Source organism: Diadema antillarum, unplaced genomic scaffold (genome assembly GCF_040938485.1).
Source record: "Diadema antillarum isolate AM-2024a unplaced genomic scaffold, OU_Dant_1.0 seq00001590_RagTag, whole genome shotgun sequence".
In the NCBI taxonomy this organism is placed as follows: Eukaryota; Metazoa; Echinodermata; class Echinoidea; order Diadematoida; family Diadematidae; genus Diadema; species Diadema antillarum.
The window spans coordinates 482834-495969 of NW_027272307.1; the positions used below are offsets into that span (position 1 = coordinate 482834).

General features: G+C 42.0%; 1 protein-coding gene across 1 annotated transcript in view; it reads left to right on the forward strand.

Moving 5' to 3' along the window:
- The window catches only part of LOC139710941 (uncharacterized), a 35365-nt gene that overhangs the window by 238 nt on the left and 21991 nt on the right, over window positions 1-13136 (forward strand). Inside the window, exons 2-4 of the mRNA XM_071622866.1 lie at window positions 160-498; window positions 1129-1176; window positions 2042-2268. Coding sequence (XP_071478967.1) covers window positions 162-498; window positions 1129-1176; window positions 2042-2268 — 612 coding nt within the window. The 5' untranslated portion in view covers window positions 160-161. The remainder of the gene's footprint in view (window positions 1-159; window positions 499-1128; window positions 1177-2041; window positions 2269-13136) is intronic.

Sequence of the window (13136 nt, forward strand, 5' to 3'; positions counted from 1 at the left end):
CACTGCATCAGTAGGATCATTTTCTTCATATCATATCTGAACTGTATTCATGATATAAAAATCATAAACTTATTCAAATGATATTCTTATTCTAATACCACCATCTCGTATTTCTGTCTTTGAATGTTTTTTTCTATGACTTCTTCCTTTTGAGATCAGCGATGGAGAGAATGCGATTTCTCATCCTCACATGCGTCCTGGCGCTGCTTCGGAACCGCGGAGAGGTTTGCGCCCAGACTCGGCCGAATACCGGGTTGGGTTTCATCGGTCGTGGTTACGATCTGCTCAGCGGCAACCCGGAGGGTGGTGATGAGGGTGGTACTGACCCAGGCATCAAGGGGAACCCCATCTTTCAGCTGACTTACCCAGGAGGCGTCCGTTATCCTCGCGAGCTCAGCTTCCACACCACGGACCGACCCTACGTCACGTCAAGTCGAGGGACATTCCACGGCTATCCGAGCTACGCTGCAAAGCTTGCGTCAAACATAGAGATCATCGGTATATTATTATTGCTCCTATCTACACGCTGATTTCATTTTTTTTAATGAACCGAGTGTAGTAATGATAAAAGAACCGACAGCAAGGGAAGATGTCATTGAATTTCCTGGTATCCCATCATGAATAGATATCTCACAGTTATTATTACATGAGCTCAACTTAAATCAAAATCACTTCTCCGCAAAAAAAAAGAGGTTTAAAAAAGCATCACTACAATGAAGAATTTAATGTTTTTAGTATGAACTGGAAATACATCCGTTTGCTTTCTTCGATCGAAAAACAAATACATGTTTAAAACTACAATCTCTGAGTATGTGCCTGTGTTGGATGCAGGATTGTGTGTTTGTTTATTTTTCTTACTAATTGTTTTTTGAAACCGGAGGAACAATTTCGAATGCAATTCAAATGAAATATTTAATCTTAAGAGAGAGCTTGAACCAGTGGTCACACACTGTAAGTGTTGTCGACGTAACACACGATACAGTGATGGATAGTTGAATACAAGTCTCGGTTGAAGTTGTCTTTTGTGTGTTGAATTTAAAGGATTCATCTGTTTCATTTCCTCTTCGGACGTTGGTTACTTCATTCAAAATATGTTTGCTAATAATCATGTCTTTTTTACTTGTCTAGGTTCAAACAGCGGAGTCTTCCAAGATCTGATGTTCGTTGATAGCTATCGTAAGTGTACTGCGTTATGTGTGTAATCGCGTACATGTGCGTGCGTCAGTTTTGTTCAGGTTTTCGTTTATTTTCGTCACGCAAGAATTCAATCAAATTTAAAAACTGATCCAAGACAGAGTAGATATTATAAGAGCGCAACAGAGGAGAATGGTACAAATTTCCTTAAAATCGGACGTATCAAGTACTGTGGGATGTTAACGTTTCACCAGCTATAGTGCCCAGCTGATTACACCAGGTGGATGATTGCAACAACAAAAAAAAAACAAAAAAAAAAACCATTAACTTTGAGCCCAGCCGTGTCATTTTGAACTCAGTTTGAACAGATTGATTAGTTACCTGTTTTCAACCCTCCCTCCTAACAGGCAGTATCATCTGGTAACACAACAAATATTGATACGTATTAAACTTTCCTTATCGATATCATATCAAACGACAATAACAACAACAAAAAGGAAGAGAAATCATGAAGGTCGAAAGGGTAGCCATTGACGTAGTATTATTTCAACAGATGCTTGATACTGTCACAAATTGATTGATCAGCAACTGTTGAATAGCTTTCATGAGATGAAAAGCCTTGGGAACGCTTTTGGTTTGCGATTAGAAAAAAAATATATATATGTATGAAAAAAAGGACATTGAAAGTACACATGTACCAAACTAACATATCGCTTCAACAAGTCGTATACGTAAAATAATAAGACATATACAATAAAGCGCACTTGTGTTGAATTTAAATCAGTGATTATCTAAACCTCATCTCTTCAAAATGTATCAGTGAAGCATTCACAGAATTTTTAATTCCTTAATCCCCATCCCCCTTCTGTCTGTCTATGTCCCTCTCTCTCCACGGCTCCTTTTACAGTCTACGAAAGCTTTGCATCGCGTTTTCGAACCCGTGGATCTGTGTACTACTACACGGAGACGTCGTCCCGCGTAGGATATGCCCGCTACAAGACAGAGGTAGCTTCGGGCAATGACTACGAGTTAGAGCGGGACTTTGTACTCGCTGCTCTTCGTCTCCCGACCTCCTACGACCCGAACAACTACAGTCACAACAGATTCATGAGCTTCTTCGATACATGGGGCACGGTGAGTCGTCAATGTCGATTACTTCCAGAGTAGAAGATTGATGGAAAGAGCTTTTTCAAGCAGGTTCAGTGACGATGTGGCGTTTGTTCGTAAAAGTATTATTTACCATTTGAAGATAACACTAAAACCCCGTTTTGGTGCTTCAAAATAGATCTAAAATGTGAGACAGGGATAGAAAACCGAAGTAAAAATATCAATCAGCATAATCAATGTTAAAAAACTATATAGTTCGCAAGAAAAAAGTTTCAAAAAAAAATAACATTATTTCTAGAATAAACCGTGTACAGATATGGTTTACTGAAAAAATTATAGCTTTCTTGAGCAATTTTTATACGGTAGGATGTTTTCTGATACAACTGGCCTACACGTGCATCAAATGTGATGACTCGAAAGTTTTGTAAATCACTGCTCCCGATGGTAAATGTTACCTTTAAAAGCATGTTCGGAACTTTAACAATGGTTCTCGCCGATTTAACATAAATGATTCAGTCTGAGACGCATACCTAAATTCTTCTTTTATTACTATTATTATCATTATCATTACTTATTCGGCTTGCAGTCACAAATATCAATTACATTCTAGGGCATGCTTTCAGAGAGTTGGAGGTGATCATTATTTTCTACCTTTAACTTTCATTACTTTGTAATCATTTTTAAAGAAAAACTTACGTTTTTGATACTTAATACAAGATGTTAAGTTCAAGGGTTGACATTCAGAAAAGTTCTAGTTGACAAGAAATGATAATTGTTTATATGACGCTGCATTATAAGGAACACAAACGGAATCAATATTTGGCTGAAATTATTTTTTTTTCTCACATCTCGCTGATGTGTCCTCTTAATATTGCTGCATTCACTCAATCCTTGATATCCTATTATCCTTTTATTCTTTTTCACGGTACTACACAAATCAAATTATTGCCAAGAAAGCGGAAACGGTATATGAAGTAATCTGTAAACAACAAAGTATAAATATAATTTTCCCATAATGTTTCAAGACTTGCTTAATAGCAAAAACAAAAAACAAAAACAAAAACAGCATAAATGGGACACTCAAAAAAGCTCACTGTACAGTATGTAGCTTAATCCTATCTACTTCTGCTGCACCTGTTTCAATTCCCCGTCTCCGGAAGCCTTATTGGCGCTGAGTGATATTGGCGGGAAAATTAGAGAACAGATAATTGAAGAGATGGTAAATAAGGCATTCTTTTGCTATAAAATTGATTCCGAGTGATGAAAAAAAGACAGATGAGTGGAAAAATGAGTGATAATTAGGGGTATTTTTTTGCTGTAAAATCAATTCCGAGCAGAATCAATGAGTGATAAAAGATGATCCAGTGGAAAGGTGAGAAATAAGGGTATTTCTTAGCAGTAAAATTAATTCCGAGCGGAACTTAATTCCGAGCGAAAGTGATAAAAGACGACGAGTAGAAGGGAGAAATAGGGGTATTCTTTTGTCGTAAACTTGATTCCGAGCGGAATCAATAAAGTGATAAAAGAGGAAAAATGTGTGGAAATTTGAGAAGAAAGGGTATTCTTTTGCTGTAAATTTGATTCCGAGCGGAACTAATAAATACAGTGATAAAAGATAAGTGGAAAGGTGAGAAATGGGGGTATTCTTTTGTCGTAAATTTGATTCCGAGCGGAATCAATAAAGTGATAAAAGAAGAGAGATGAGTAGAAAGGTGAGAAATAGAGGTATTCTTTTGTTGTAAACTTGATTCCGAGCGGAATCAATAAAGTGATAAAAGAGGAAAAATGTGTGGAAATTTGAGAAGAAAGGGTATTCTTTTGCTGTAAATTTGATTCCGAGCGGAACTAATAAATACAGTGATAAAAGATAAGTGGAAAGGTGAGAAATGGGGGTATTCTTTTGTCGTAAATTTGATTCCGAGCGGAATCAATAAAGTGATAAAAGAAGAGAGATGAGTAGAAAGGTGAGAAATAGAGGTATTCTTTTGTTGTAAACTTGATTCCGAGCGGAATCAATTAAGTGATAAAAGAGGAAAAATGAGTGGAAATTTGAGAAGAAAGGGTATTTTTTTGCTGTAAAATTGATTCCGAGCGGAATTGATAAAGACAGTGATAAAAGAAGAGAGATGAGTGGAAAAGTGAGAAATAGGGGTATTCTTTTGCTGTGAAATTGATTCCCAGCGGAATCAATAAAGTGATAAAAGAGGATACTGGATGAGTGGAAAGGTAAGAGATTTAGGGGCATTCTTTTGTTGTGAACTTGATTCTGAGAGGAATCAATAAAGTGATAAAAGAAGAGAGATAAGTGGAAAGGTGAGAAATAGGGGCATTCTTTTGTAAACTTGATTCCGAGTGGAATCAATAAAGTAATAAAAGAAGAGAGATAAGTGGAAAGGTGAGAAATAGGGGTATTCTTTTGTCGTAAACTTGATTCCGAGCGGAATCAATAAAGTGATAAAAGAGGAAAAATGTGTGGAAATTTGAGAAGAAAGGGTATTCTTTTGCTGTAAATTTGATTCCGAGCGGAACTAATAAATACAGTGATAAAAGATCAGTGGAAAGGTGAGAAATGGGGGTATTCTTTTGTTGTAAATTTGATTCCGAGCGGAGTCAATAAAGTGATAAAAGAAGAGAGATGAGTGGAAAGGTGAGAAATAGGGGCATTCTTTTGTTGTAAAATTGATTCCGAGTGGAATCAATACAGTAATAAAAGAAGAGAGATGAGTGGAAAGGTGAGAAATAGGGGCATTCTTTTGTTGTAAACTTGATTGCGAAAGGAATCAATAAAGTGATAAAAGAAGAGAGATGTGTGGAAAGGTGAGAAATAGGGGTATTCTTTTGCTGTAAAATTAATTCCGAGTGGAATCAATAAAGTGATAAAAGAGGAAAAATGAGTGGATATGTGAGAAATAGGGGTGCTGTAAAATTGACTCCCAGCGGAACTGATAAAGACAGTGACAAAAGAAGAGAGATGAGTGGAAAGGTGAGAAATAGGGGCATTCTTTTGTAGTAAAATTAATTCCGAGCGGAACTAATAAAGTGATAAAAAAGTATATGGTATGAGTGGAATGGTGAGAAATGGGGTATTCTTTGGCTGTAAACTTGATTCCGAGTGGAATCAATAAAGTGATAAAAGAAGAGAGATGTGTGGAAAGGTGAGAAATAGGGGCATTCTTTTGTAGTAAAATTAATTCCGAGCGGAATTAATAAAGTGATAAAAAAGTATATGGTATGAGTGGAATGGTGAGAAATGGGGTATTCTTTGGCTGTAAACTTGATTCCGAGTGGAATCAATAAAGTAATAAATGAGGAAAAATGAGTGGATATGTGAGAAAAAGGGTATTCTTTTGCTGTAAACTTGAAACTTGAGTAAAATGAATTCCCAGCGGAATGAGTAAAGTGATAAAAGAGGAAAAAAGTTATGAGTGGAAAGGTGATAAATAGGGGCATTCTTTTAGTGCTGTAAAATTGGTTCTGAGGGGAATCAATAAAGTAATAAAAGAGGAAAAATGAGTGGATATGTGGAAAAAGGGTATTCTTTTGCTGTAAACTTGAAACTTGAGTAAAATGAATTCCCAGGGGAATGAGTAAAGTGATAAAAGAGGAAAAAAGTAATAAGTGGAAAGGTGATAAATAGGGGCATTCTTTTGCTGTAAAATTGATTCCGAGAGGAATCAATAAAGTAATAAAAGAGGAAAAATGAGTGGATATGTGGAAAAAGGGTATTCTTTTGCTGTAAACTTGAAACTTGAGTACGCAGAGCCGATGAATCCAGTGAGAGACGACGTACTGATTTCGGAACAAAATGTGATGTGTTTATATAACGTGATTGCGTACCTGGAGGAGACCCACATAGCAGTGGCGACTGCTTGTTGTTGCTTTGTTAGGTCCCAAGATATCCACGAATGTCGAAAATAAAATTCAGCACTGAAGACAATCACTTTGGTGGACTAAAGAAAACCAAAAGTGGAATAGATTGGGGCAATAACTGTCTGTAGCAAAATGGAAAAAAAAAACAGTGTGAGGAAAATGCTCATATAGAATGAATGGAAAAAAAAAATGGTAAACACTAAAGGATACATTAAAACGCAATATCAAAAATCATGAGAATTCTCAGGAAAGAAATACCAACAACCAAAATACACAAGTAAAAAAAAAATAACATCAACTGTGATTAAAATGAACAACTACAGAACAACATAATTATCATGAAACTATTAAACAATTAGTCAATAGAAACAAGAAATCATATGGTACTCATGTTATCCCAAAACAAAAAGTACTGGATTTGCCTTACGACTAATAAAAAAAAATCAGTGTAAACTAACAGACATATTGTGATCAATTGGCTAAAGTAAAACATGAGGAGGTAACAATGAAAGGTTAGTTGTACTGGGCAAGGTCAGCTTCTTAAAGTATCATGGAAATGAGACAAATGGTGAGGCTCAAATATAATATGATTATTAAATAAAACTTGTAAGTATGAGGTAAACATGTAGTATATACAATGTATATGTTATATATCAACTTGTGTGATGGCAAATGATAGACACTACATTTGGTGAGATACATTTCAAATATAAATTATGTTGATATCACTTGTTCAACAATCAACTTTCAAACTATGTTGGCCATGGTGTATCACACCGAATGAACGACACAGGCAAATCCAACAAAAGAAAGCATGCCTGTAATAACATCAAAAAAAAAATGCAATGCAATGGTGAAAAAAAATAAAATCTAGTAATCATATTGTTATCATATGCTAAAATGCACAATGCTATAAGCCTACATCACAACAATATTACCGTGACAAATATGAGAAGAAGTCATGTAATATACATTACACATAACAAAAGTACTAATCACTAGTCAATTGAAAAACAGGAGGAAATGAGCGCTTCAGCGAATAACATGGGTATGATCAATTAAGAATCATATGACCAAAATACACAATTACTGCATCAACTCAAAAGAGATGCAAAACATCGGGAGTAAAGCTAATCACAAACAATAACCAAAAATCATAAAGCACCAAAAACTGATAGATGTGAATTGCAAGGTGTGATAGGAAACAGGAATGTAAGGGTAAATAGGAAAACAGGGAAAAGAAGGGTAATAAGAGGGTGACATATTACAGAAAAGAAGTTAGTAAGAGAGACTCCAAGGGAAAAGAATACCTGGGGATACAAGGAAGTAGACGAAAAATAACATTATAAATTGGAGGGAACTGGGTTGCCAAAATAATCAGGCGGTCGTACAACTCGGCCTGATCGGGTTTGATATCTGGGGTCATGGTTTCGAGCGTGAGCATCCTGGGAGGGGGAAGGTGGGGTAGGGGTTGTAGGCAACTCCTGAGATGGTAAAGTGGTGTCTGTGAAAACCGGGACAAAGACAGATGTTGATTGATCATTTGGAGTTGGTGGCACTTGGTTTTCAGGTTGAGGTGGGGATGGTGGCGGCTCAAGGTAAGGCTTGAGACGATTGTAGTGAATGCCCTTTGGACGGGAGTTTGGGTCAGACATGCACGAAAGGTGGTATATGATGCCTTGCTCATCTCTACGCACAATGCAATATGGGCCTTTCCATTTTTCACCTAGTTTGTCTCGTGATGCAGTTGGATTTGACATTAGTACCTTATCACCTATGTTGTATGGCACAAATCGCACTGACTTGTCATAGTGGGACTTTTGTGAGTTCCGCGCTTTTGCTGTTTTGGCGTCAGCATGCTCAAATGCAGAGTGCAGGCGGGTGAGGAGAGTTTTGGCATAATCATCTGGTGTATGAGAAGGGACAACGGGGTCTGATGATGTGAAGAGGGAGAGAGGCAGCCTTGCCTCACGACCATGGACTAGAAAGAAGGGGGTGAAACCAGTAGTGGAGTGATGTGTCGTATTGTATGTGAGTTGATGTTGACTGAGGACAAGGTCCCAGTCAGTGAGGGCGGAGGAGAGTCGCTTACCAATTTCCAGTTTCAGGGTCCGGTTGTGTCGCTCCACCATGCCATCAGACTGAGGATGGTATGGGGTGGTGCGAGTCTTAGAGATGTCAAGCTTTTGACACAATGTACTCACAACCCGGGACTCAAATTGACGACCCTGATCGGAGTGGATGGATTCAGGGATGCCATGCTGGCAAATGTATTTGTCGAAGAGGCAGCTTGCCACAGCATCAGCTGTCTGATGGGGTAGGGGATAAAGGTTGACATATTTGGTGAAGTAGTCTTCGACTACAAGTATATATCGGTTTCCTCGAGGCGTGAGGGGCATTTCGGTAATATCTACACCAATTCGTTGGAAAGGTCGCGAGGAGGTGATCGGTTGCAGGGGAGCGCGAAGCGCTGGGACAGGGGCACGACGCGTTTGGCATGGGAGACAGCGTTTGCAAAAATCTGTAATATCTGCACGCATTCCCGGCCAAAAGCACGCTTGAGTGGCTCTCTTTATTACCTTGTCAGCGCCAAAATGACCAGAGAGATGGGAGCCATGGAGGATGGAGAGAACTTCGGGGATGAGAGAATGGGGGATGATAACTTGGTCCACAGTAGCACCAGAGGGAAGACGGTTTTGCCGATATAACAGACCATCACGAATGTGCAACCTGTCGCGCTCAACATAGAACTTGCGTAAAGAGAGCTCAGCATTCGAGATAGTTGACCTGAGGGGAAACGAACCAGAACGAACCCACGACACCACCTCACGCAAGATTGGGTCAGAATGTTGAGCCTGGTGTAAGCGATGACCACCAGCCAACAATGATGCACAGAGTGCAATTTCACTGTCCGGGGATGGAGATGCTTGGTTAGGATAGGAAGAAGAGGAAGATGTGTGGACGGAGTGAGGGTGAGGACAAGTGGGGGTAGATGGAGATTGGAGAGCCGAAGAAGGAGTGGGTGGGGAAATGGGAGGATGTGCAGAAGGCGAAGCAGAAGGTGGAGTAGGAATAGGAGGGTGAGAAGGGGAAGAAGGAGGAGGAGGAGGGTGAGAAGGAGGAGGAGGAGGGTGAGAAGGGGGAGAAGGAGGAGGAGGAGGAGGAGGGTGAGAAGGGGAGAAGGAGGAGGAGGAGGAGGAGGGTGAGAAGGGGGAGAAGGAGGAGGAGGAGGGGGAGGAGGGGGAGGAGGAGGAGGAGGGGGAGGAGGAGGGGGAGGAGGAGGGGGAGAAGGGGGAGGAGGAGGAGGAGGGGGAGGGTGAGAAGGGGGAGAAGGAGGAGGAGGAGGGGGAGGAGGAGGAGGAGGAGGATGAGAAGGGGGAGAAGGAGGAGGAGGAGGAGGAGGAGAAAAAGGAGTCACAGTTGCAATCGATGCAGGATCAGTTGATTGTGGTATACGCGATAGCGCATCAGCATTTGCATGCTTAGCGCCATCCCGATGTTCAACAACCCAGTCGAAAGTATCAAGCTCGAGTGCCCAGCGACCGCGGCGTGAAGAGGCAATGCCAGCATCGTGACCAACTGGTAGCCGACGAAGCCCTACTAGAGGCTTGTGATCCGTGACAATGGTGAATTGTGACGTCAGCAGGTAATGACGAAAGTGCCGCACAGACCATACAATGGCCCATAGCTCACGGTCATACGTAGACCATCGTCGCTCAGCGTGTGACAGCGTGTGACTAGCGTATGCAATGACACGTTCCTTATCATCCAGACACTGTGTGAGGACTGCACCCACCGCAAAGTTTGACGCATCAGTGTGTAGAGTGAATGGCCTGGAAAAGATGGGAAATGACATCAAAGGAGGTGAGGTGAGGGTGTCACGTAAAGAGTGGAAAGCCTGATCACATTCATCCGACCACACATATGAAATGCCTTTCTTCGTCAAGGTGTACAGAGGCTGTGCAACATGTGCGAATTTGTTCACAAACCGACGATAGTATGAACAAAGGCCAAGGAAAGCACGTAATTCCGTGACATTCCGGGGAACGGGCCACGAACGAACCTTGTCAATGTTGGCAGGGTCAGGAAGGACGCCAGCTGGAGAAATTACATGACCAAGGAATGTAACTTCCTGCTTGAAGAAGGCACATTTGTCAGGTCGCAGCTTGAGCCCGGCCGATCTGAGTCGGTCGAAGACAGCTTGCAGGCGGTTGAGTTTCTCATCAAAAGTGCGACCAAAGACGATAACGTCATCAAGATACACAAGGACTGAATCCCAGTGTAACCCTCGTAACACCAGTTGCATGAGACGCTGGAATGTGGATGGAGCATTACGCAGACCCATGGGCATGACTGTGAATTGGAATAGATCTGTACCTGTTGTGAATGCTGTCTTAGCTTTGTCTGCGGGATCCATGGCAACCTGCCAGTACCCACTGGACAAGTCCATTGTGCTGAAATAGGTGTTTCCAGCAAGGGAGTCAAGCGTGTCATCGATGCGAGGGAGTGGGTGAGAATCAGGGCAAGTGATCTTATTCAGTTTACGGTAATCAATACAGAAACGATATGACCCTGATTTCTTCTTGACCATGACCACCGGTGAGCTCCAGGGGCTGGAACTGGGCTCGATAACCCCGGCCTCAAGCAGGCGATCACATTGTTGTTTGATCTCCTGTCGAATTGTGGGTGATGCACGGTATGCCCTCTGTCGAATAGGGGAAGCATTGTTAGTTGGTATTTCATGCTGAACCAGATCAGTGTGCCCATAATCGTCGGCAGATTGACTGAAAATGTCTGCATAGTCATGAAGGAGAGCACTAACACGAGCCTGCTGAGACGAAGTCAATGATGTCGATGATAGATCAAAGGATGAATGGCTAGGAAGAGAGGAAGGGGGAGAGTCAAGAGAGACAGGAGGAGCGACCAAAGCACAGTACTGCTCTCCTGTGCGGCCCAGCATGGGATGGAAATCACCGAGAGGCATGCCTGGATAAAGTGTGACCGATGACGATGTCGGGTTTGCAACACGAACTGGAACTGTACCATCAACCACGGAGCCAAGTGTACATGCAACAATAACAGGTAATTCATTACCAGGTACGAGCACACCATCGACCTCTTGGGGAAAACAAGTCAGAGAATCCTTACATAGAGGTATCGGGAGAACTGTCTCACTCCAAGGAGGGATGACGATCTCCTCATCGACGACTGTTGAAATTACCAGAGGAACGGCACGGTGAGTTCCTAAAAGGGGGAGAGTGACTGAAGAAAGTGACAGGGAGCCATGACTTACATCTAATATCGCCTGATGAGCCGACAAGAAATCCCATCCCAAAATGATGGGGGGATGAATACCACGAGCTACCTGAAAATGAAATGAAAACTGTGATGAATGAGCAGAAAAATCTACCAAAATGGAACCAAATGTGTCAAAAACTTCTCCAGAAACAGCTTTCACTGGAACAGGGAGTGAGAGGTATGGCCGAGAGGACAGAGACGGGAGAGATGATCGGAGTTTCTCATCAATGAGTGACATTGAAGCGCCAGTATCGATCAAAGCTGGGATTTCTGTAGAGCCAATAGAAATCAGAATGCGAGATGAAGGAGTCGGAGAAGGCACAGAGGGCAAATGAAGAGGAGATTGAGATTGGGTCTCAAATGATGAGGCTGACGGACGACCCGCACCATCAGCTGACACTAGTTTTCCTGAAAAGAAACACGGCCAGGGGATGATCGGCGTGCTGAGCGAGGCATTGAATGGGCGGCCGGGCTCTGTGATCGATAACGGTAACGATCACCATCACTGCGATCAAACGACGGGCTATACTGACGACTTGGGGATCTTGAATTTAGTGATTGATGGTATGAGCGATGATATGTGTCACGATTTTGCTCCCGGTATTGAGGATAAGGACTGGAATCGCGCTCAGAGGAATACCTTCGTCTGACAGGAGTAGGAGATCGGGCATAATTTTGACGATACGAGGTGTATGTGGAGTCATACCGATCACGTGAGCGAGACTGAGCATGTGGAGAATTGGAACGCATGCGTGGTCGAGAGCGCGACACTTCGCGACGCGAGTCCTGTAAAGAGTCGCACTGAGACTGGAGCGTGTTAACTGTCACTTGCAGAGCATTAATTCTATTCAAAATGAGATCAAGGGGATCCGCATTAGCGCTAGCTGCGACAGCAACCTGAGGTGAAGCAGCAGAGAAGGGGGAATTAAGCTGGTTAGAGACTGACACCATTTCCATTCGCCGCACGATTTCCATGGCACTATCAATGTCCTTAGCCCCGTGTTCGTGACACTTCGCTTGCATATCAGGGCTCAGACCTGCTACGAATCGGCGGAAAATTTCATCTTTACGGGCATTGGCATCAAGCAGGGGAAAAGCAAGCGTCGTCAATCTATCGAGTTCTGACTTATACACCTCAAGTGGTTCGTTAGGTTGACGCGGGCGGGCGTTAATCATGCGCTGAAACGAGGTTATCTCATCGCGTTTCGAAAAGATTTTGCTCAGCTCTTTCTTTGCCTGAACATAATCATTCTTAATGTCTGCAGGAAAGGCATACCAAACAATGAAAGCAGAGTCCGTCAACCGAGAACCAAGTGTTTTGGCCAAGTCAACTGATCGGGCATTGGGGCAAGCATCGACTGCTACCTCAAAACGACGACACCACTGCATAAAATCAGATGTCCCATCCCCAGAAAAGGGCGGAGGGAATTGGACAGGGATAAAAGCTCCCACAGTGGGAGAAGAAGAGGAACCAACATCAGTATCAGGCATGATATTATGTTATGGAATCAATGAAGGAAGAAATAAGGGAAGGAGCAAAAGAAAAGAAACTGTGATGATGTCCACAGCACAACAAAGTGCAAAAAAAAAAATGAAAATGATGAGAGGTAGTGACGAAGCAATGAATAAAAGACTAAATGTGAAAGTGGCACGGCAAACTTAAAGTGCAAGCATCCTGTAGTGCTGTGAAATAAGCGGTTATTGAATGTAGACCGAAATACAAGGCA